General features: G+C 32.9%; 1 protein-coding gene across 1 annotated transcript; it reads left to right on the top strand.

Annotated features, from left to right (window-relative positions):
* Positions 1 to 2,743: 2,743 nt before the first annotated feature.
* LOC118761507 lies at positions 2,744 to 8,258 on the top strand. The gene is made up of 3 exons (XM_036499500.1): positions 2,744 to 2,816; positions 5,432 to 7,485; positions 7,777 to 8,258. Exons 2-3 carry the CDS (start codon positions 5,442 to 5,444, stop codon positions 8,256 to 8,258), a joined length of 2,526 nt encoding a protein of 841 aa, XP_036355393.1. The 5' UTR covers positions 2,744 to 2,816; positions 5,432 to 5,441.
* The last annotated feature ends 214 nt before the right edge of the window (positions 8,259 to 8,472 follow it).

Genomic DNA, 8,472 nt, shown 5'->3' with positions numbered 1-8,472 from the left:
AACGCTCTAGCACTCATTCTTAAAATAATTCAAATATTAACACCAGTCATACAGAATACATTCACACTCTTTGATTTTCCTGTACTCCCCTTCTGCTAACCGGATTTTGACCTTGTATTATCTCAACGGACCTTCTCGTCTGCTTTCACCCAACCTGGCGTCAACGCATAAAGATGGACAGTTTGTGCCATTTATTCCATGGGCTCCTCGTGAGCGTTTTGTCGAAAAGTTTGCTGTGCATTTTGTTGGAGAATTAAGTTCCTGGATTTTCCTGAAGAGAAGGCTGCAAAATGGACTCCTTATTCAATCCGAATTAGGGACTTTGCAACCTTTGAAACATATGTAGAAAATAATAAAAAGGAATTTTGTTAAATCTTCGTTCAGCTCCATTTCTTCCTACACTAAATATATAAAACTTCAAATTTCCGCACTAAGGCACGGATTTTAGGCCCCATGGTCGTAACCCCAACCGTGCCTTTTCTGTTGTGATTTTTGCTAACCAGGTATCGGTTATCATTTGAATTATCCGTAATAAGATAATTCATTTATCTACTTCAATAATTATATATATATATATATATATATTATATATATATATATATGTTTTGCAAACAACTTTGTGCAAGTGCTACCAATCTAAATTTCCGCATACCGGAAACCAATCTAAAAGAACTGTGATGCGCATGGTATTGCTGTTTAAAATTTATAGTTAAACAATAAAAAAATTGAAAAGTTAAAAAATTAAGACATTGGAAAGTCGGATTGGGCTGCTGGAGATTGTCTAAAGGGTGTTCGATATATGTACAGTGTAGTGATTTAGGTTGCATTTAGATCTGAGGTAAAATTTGAATGTATGAAAAAAAGCGGTGGTTGTATGTACCTAAGGCCTCGTTATATTTATTTAGTAGTATTGAAAAGTTATGCTTTAATATGTTGAATGCTTCTTTTAGATATAACTTGCAGGCTGAGCGTGACCTTGGTATGAAAGCCCTGAATCTATTATGGACCATCATAAGTTATATGTAATATTCCTATTTTTGTGATGATGTATGCGACTGGCGTGGGTTGTGGGTTTACTGTGTTTCTCATCTCTAAAAGAATTGAGATGCGCAGCGTATCGCTGTTTAAAATTTATATTATCGGACCGGAGGTCTATTATCCTTCTATAGCACTTTCATAGCCTTACCTGCCATCTTAGGTCTTCTGGATACCAAAACCTCTTATATATATATATATATATATATATATATATATATATATATATATATATATATACTCATACATGCACATACCTATGTATATAAATCTATGCATGTGCATACAAATGCGCGTGTGTGTGTGTAAATGTGTGCGTGTGTGTGTGTGTGTGTGTGCTTGTGAAATCGAGAGATATAATTTACGATGAAAATTTGATTTCATTTTCATTGTGGGGAATTCAGAGCTCACCTCTGACTGTCGCCGCCTCAGACTGTCACTCGTCTTTCCCTAGCGTCTTCCGAGTAGAGCCTTTAAATATTGTCTGTCTGCTTTAGCATCTCTGACTACCACTCACTGCCACTTCGTGTGTTGTTTTACTACTTTTTTTACCTACAGCGTACAGCGTGAAAGACAGGGTCACACTAAACGTGTTATTATATAAGAAGATAACTAGTCCGGGAATATTTTGATATCACCTCGTATATTTAGAATGCATTCTAAGACGTTATTGTGTGTGTATTATCGTTCTATAACTGTGAGTAAACGCTCTAAGTTAGATCATATTTAGGCAATGCATATAATTAAGGCTGAAGTATCTTCCTGGTTGCTAAGAAAAATTTAATTAGCCTTTGCTATTTAATAGAAATAATACTGTTTTTTAAATAATGGCGGTGAAACTTACTAGACATTTTCAATGTTTCAGGTGCCTAATATTTTGGACATGAGAAGGTATAATGTAAACAGGATACTTGATATCAGTTAAGTCCTATTTAATAAAGGTATAGTAGTGACAAAGGGAAAATGTATGGATATGTTTAAAATTTCACACTCATATATATATGAGTGTGAAATTTTAAACATATCCATACATGGATATTAGGCACCTAAAACATTGAAAATGTCTATTAAGTTTCACCGCCATTGTTTAAAAAACAGTATTATTTCAATTAAATAGTAAAGGCTAATTAAATTTTTGTTAGCAACCAGGAAGATACTTTAGCCTTAATTATATGCATTGCCTAAATACGACTTAACTTAGAGCGTTTACACACACATATATATGAGTGTGTGTGTGTGCCCGTATATGCATACATACAAAAACACTCACGACATGCAGACATATACACGTCTACCTATGTAAATACATTCTTACACATATCTCCCCCCCTTTATACTAAGTGGCTAGAAGAATACCACATGAAACAGTTGCTCTAGTAAGCGGGGCCTTATCTCTGTAAGTGGGGTCAATGTGCAATAACACCAGCGAAAGAAAGTTCTCAGAACGATGTGCCTTCTCTCTTGATGACCTCATACATCAGGTAGTATCTGGCATCTGTGATATCTAACTGTTAGCACTTCTTTCTGCAAGTTGTTTGCAACTAATATACTCAGAGAGCATTGTCGTTATCTAGGTTATGTATGTATATATTCATATAAGTATATATGTGTGTATATAAATATGAATGTATGTATCTATGTATTTATGTCTGTATTTAAAGCCATTAAATCAAACTAAAGTTATTATTGTGCAGACCAACTATCTTATCGCACATTTATTTTAACCAGGAAAGCGAACAAAATTACATTTTCGTGTTTGAGAAGTGACTCGCTCACAAAAGGTAAGAAAACAATTCTTACTATTGTTATTGCTGTTGTTGTGGTCACCGTCGTTGGTATTGTTGCTATTGTTTAGCTGAAAGGTAAGTTTGAACAAGTAGTTCTATTGTACAAAATGTTCCATCTCCGACCACTATCCTGTCTACAAAGGCGTAATGCCTACTCGAAATTATTATAGCCAATGTATCCTTTTCAAAAAAAATTTAAGCGCTGATATAAGTAATATTTAGTAGTCATTTTTTGACACAAAGAGAGAAACCACCAGGATAATTTGGACATTCACTGATGAGGAAATCAGCTACGAATTTTCGATGTTCCATGTTTTTGTCGAATTTTCCGTTGGTTATGTTTTCGTCTAATTTTACTCTTGTCACGGATTCCTTAGTTTTCTGTTTGCTGTGTTTCCGTTAATTTTTTTCTTTGTTGTGTTCTTTCTATTCAATCCTTGATACTCCCTGTTTGTTTACTGATATATATGTGTGTGCATATATATAATAACAATTTAATAAATAAAACATATGCATACATACATATATGTACGTACCTACATCTATATGTATATATACATGCATATATGAGTACAGGACACCACAAATAAACGTAGAACACAACGAGAAACGATAACATAAAACCAAACAAGTAAAAGGACTTTTTTTAACAACGAAAAAACAGAGTACAAGACAAACAACACAAGGAAAATTCCCCTTCTTCAGCTGCCCCTGTTTCGACTCAATGCTTGTTTCGAAGGTAAGGGCAGAACACGACAACACCGAAGCAGTCCTTCCCGCAAAATGAATTAAATAAGATTCATTTGCGGAGGGGTAAAATAAAAAAAAGTGACAAGAACAGGACGTAAAAGCAATACAAATGAAGAAAAAAACAGTATAAATAACGATAAAAACAGTAAAAGACAGGACAAGGAAACAAAATATATATATATATATATATATATATATATGACAACTGGTGTTTGTGTGACTGCATTACCATAAATTAACGGTTGGGCAAAGTGATCGACAGAATGAGTACTGGGCTTAAAAATAAGTATAAGGGTTGATTCATTCGACTAAAAGCTAAAGGTGGGGTCCTAGCAGAGCCGCAGTATAACGACTGAAACGACTAAAAGATAGAAGTTTTTGTTGACCCCGAAAAAATAAGCCGATCTCGGTGGAATTTGAAAATAGTATATAAAGACAGACAAAAACACTACAAAGCATTTTATCCGGCATGCAAACAATTCTGCCAACTTTCTGCCACCAGCCTATTAAAATAATGAAATTATTTCCAATATTAATCCCCCTTGCAGAAAGATTGCCCTCCGGGTGGTTTTCTGCTAGCCACTTGACAATATTTTCACATTGATATTTTCAGTCGCAAATTTTTTTGGACACAAAATTCCAAAGTGATATTTGTGTAATAATGAAACCAAACTAGGAGTGTTGCTTAGTAAATATTTCTTCCAGTAATTTATCGTTGTTGTAATATACCTCTCATTTAAAGAATCTTCAAGGTAACCCAACTACGTTTAGCGTGCTGGAAGTAGCAGCGATCACATGCTTATTATTGGAAGGCTTATAGCGTTCCAAACAGCCACCAACAAAATCTCTTCTTTATTTATTAAAAAATTTATGCCGGTATATTAAGAAATTTTCATTTTATCAAAATTATTCATTTAACAAATTCCGGAAACTGATATTAACATAAGCTTTAAAGTTATACAGCTATTTTGTCTAATAGCATTCATTCATTCATTAAATAATTTTTTAAAAATTACGTATATAGAATAAACTGTAGGATTTGCAAATAGCGAATTAAAAATTGAAATGAAAATATTGAAATGAATATATATTAAATTATCATCAATGAAAATAGAGGCGAGAGAGAGTGAGAGACTGTTGCAAATGAAAATGGAAAATTTCACCTGCAACGAATATTGTTTATTAAACATTAAAGTCTACTCTGAATATTCAAATCTGTAAAAACACTTGTAGTTCAAATATTACATAATCTTCAGAAATCAAAATTACAGGAAATTTCTTGGAACATGAATTTATAAAAAATTCCAGATGGTCAAGCCTTTAATAATTGCTTTCTTTTAGTAACTGTTACACATATAATTAATGAATAACTTTCTTCATTATGATATATATACATCCATAATTTTAGTTCAAATATCACTTGATTCAACTAATATAATATTTTACTATTTTGATAAAACTGGACTAATCTACAACTAGGAACCATCCAATACCGTGTAAAATGTATCTTTTTTCTGTCCGTTTTTTCTTTCTTTCATTCTTTCTTTCTTCCTTTCTTTCTTTCTTTCTTTCTTTCTTTCTTTCTTTCTTTCTTTCTTTCTTTCTTTCTTTCTTTCTTTTTTTTGCACTCAAAGAAATCACAATAAAAATTTCAAGAGGAAGTGTCAAGAGATTGATATGAAAATATACACAGTATGACTATGAACGAAAGCATGATTAAAGAATAAACAAAACTAAACAAGCTACAAGACAGTTACCTTTAGTTTTGAATAAATATTTTCCATTCTAAATAGTTACGGAATAAGGAAAATGAAATTAAACCTCCATTAATTTATATGTTCAATTTTTCTTTATTACAGAAAACGAAACATGGCTGTCATGCAGATGGTAACAGCACCTCTTTTATCAGTCATCCTTATTATTTCTCTCACATCACTAAACACATATGCAAAAGAACACAGAAATAATTGTACAACTGAAATTTCTCCCACTGTCATTAAAAATTTAACTCGTCTAGTAAGATCAGGCAAACAAGTTTTCAATTTTGAAGTCCATATAATTGATAAAAAAATTGATGGCCTTCTCAATCCTGTGCCACTAGATTATTTTGCAAATGCGAGACGTTTCACATGGATTCCAGATAAACCAGATGGTTTAGTAATGTATAAAAATGTCCTCTTTGACTTTTCAATTCGCTCATTTAATATATTAGACGCTTACATTGCTACTCCAAGTATTGATATCGATATGAATTGTGGAAAACAAAATGTTCAGCGATACGATGTAATATATTCGATTTTCGAGGAATTAAAGAGAATCGTATTTATCAATGAATCGCAGATGGGAGAATCTGGATATATGTGTTTCTTTATAAATTTGTCGCACGACATGCAGAAGAACAGTCCTTATACGTTATTAGCGTACAGAATATTGGGTATTTATCGTGAGATACTGAAGAATTATTGTTGTGAACTACATAAAAATGATAATACTACTTATGAACCAAAATCCATTTGTTCTGGAAATACCATTGAAAACAGTATGTTTGTCAATTGTGCAAATGTTGTTGGAGCAGTTCTGTTGGCCATATTTCCATTGTATATCAGGTTTATATCAAAAGCTAAATTACCTCCGTATTCCTGCAACCAGCCACAATCAGGTAACGCGGAGGTGCATTTGGATATTCTACCCTCATCACCAAATTCAAATGAACCTAACCAGCAACAATCAACTAACGAGGAAGTGCATTTGGAAACTCTACCCTCATCACCAAATTCCCTAGAACCTAACCATCAACAATCAACTAACGAGGAAGTGCATTTGGAAATTCTACCCTCATCACCAAATTCCCTAGAACCTAACCATCAACAATCAACTAACGAGGAAGTGCATTTGGAAATTCTACCCTCATCACCAAATTCCCTAGAACCTAACCATCAACAATCAACTAACGAGGAAGTGCATTTGGAAATTCTACCCTCATCACCAAATTCCCTAGAACCTAACCATCAACAATCAACTAACGAGGAAGTGCATTTGGAAATTCTACCCTCATCACCAAATTCCCTAGAACCTAACCATCAACAATCAACTAACGAGGAAGTGCATTTGGAAATTCTACCCTCATCACCAAATTCAAATGAACCTAACCAGCAACCATCAATTAACGAGGAAGTGCATTCTCGAAATGAAGACACATCGCCGAATTCCCTAGAACCTAACCAGCAACAGTCAACTAACGAGAGATTAAATTCTCAAAATGAAGACACATCGCCAAACTCCCTAGAACCTCACCAGCAACAATTACCTAACAATGAATATCTATGTAAATACGCATTGCCAGACAAATCAGAATGGATTAGTATACAACATAATATTTACAGTTTCTCTCATTTTTTATATTGGTTGTTTTGTTTTCATTATTCGACTTTGTTTGTTTCAAGACTAAGAAGAGGTATTCTTATTTTGCTTTCTCTCTCAGTAATTCTTCTAGATCTTTTAATGTATTACTTATTTTTATATGAAACGGTGACAATATTTTTACATGATCGCATTCCATTGGGTTATCGCTCCTTCATTCTAGGAATCCAGAAAAGCTATGAACTTTCAGATTGTTTTGTTTGGGGTCCCTTTTTGGGGATAATCAGCTACATAATTTTTAACTTTATCCTGTTTGTTCTTCCCAGTCATTTAAGTGAGATTATCGCTGAAAGTATATTAGATACAAAACTCAAAGAAGATTCTTTTTCTACACTTCAGGGTTATGATCGACTCCTTGCAATAATTAAAGTTAAAGTTTTCATTGCTGCCGACCCATATTTCTGGAAATCTATATTTGTTAAGTGGATTACGCGTATACATAAAATGTGGACTATTTTCTGCAAGAGTAATATTTTTATAAAAATTATATTATGTTTGCTTCCTATTTTGGCTACAATTTTATTTGTTGTATTTTTTATCTGTGAATTACTTCTCCGCCTCGTTTATTACGGAATCCCATTCATATATTTGATTCTAACTTTACCATTAAGTTATTTCAAAAAATATATTTTACCTCTAATGAAGAAAAATATATATCCTTCCAAGTGTCCTGATAAAATTTTATCATTGCCGTCATTGCCGTTTTTTATATTATGGGCATTTGCTTCAGGCTATGTATTTCTTATGAGTTTTCAAATCATTTGCACTTATGTATTTTCAATAGCTATTGCAATGCTTGCTAAACCTGATACTGTCGGTGGTATATGGCTTATTGCCATGTTTTTCGTTCACGCTTTTACAGTTATGAACGCTATTCAGGAACATTATAAAGGGATACTAGTTCAATCAATAATGTTTACCAAAACTATAAAACCAAAATTAGTTCAGTTAAAATATGAAGAGGAATACATTGATGCCAAATTGTTTGAAGCAATCGTTAACGAGTATTTTCCTTTGAGTTACGAGATTGGTAAAGCCATTGTAAAATTATTTTTAATCGTATCTTTTTTCTTTGCTTGCAATAACATAATAAATCGAAAGGATTTTGATCTATCAGCATTCGCACGGATTGCTTTGATATTGATGACTTCATGGATGCCTAATGTATTGTCGAAAATTAATGCTAAATTTCATTTTGATACGTCTCTGTCACACAAAGTTATTCACACAATTTATGAATTTCCAAAAGGAAATGAATCCAAATGAATTTACGAAACTATTAACATTTTCCCAAAAATATAATTATTCCAATATTCCAGAAATTATTCCATCAGTTTTAACTACTTTGTATAGTAATCTGGTGGATTTTACCTGATTTCTACATCCTTCGATTCTCTTAGCATCATCACCGTTCACACCTTCCTTACTACATTAATTTCGACTACTGACTCCAGTGGTAATTGCATTGAGCCTCTTTTCG

This window comes from Octopus sinensis, unplaced genomic scaffold, assembly GCF_006345805.1.
Source record: "Octopus sinensis unplaced genomic scaffold, ASM634580v1 Contig14469, whole genome shotgun sequence".
NCBI classification, from domain to species: domain Eukaryota; kingdom Metazoa; phylum Mollusca; class Cephalopoda; order Octopoda; family Octopodidae; genus Octopus; species Octopus sinensis.
The sequence above is the reverse complement of the archived record's forward strand: the minus strand, read 5'-3'. Positions and strand labels throughout refer to the sequence as shown.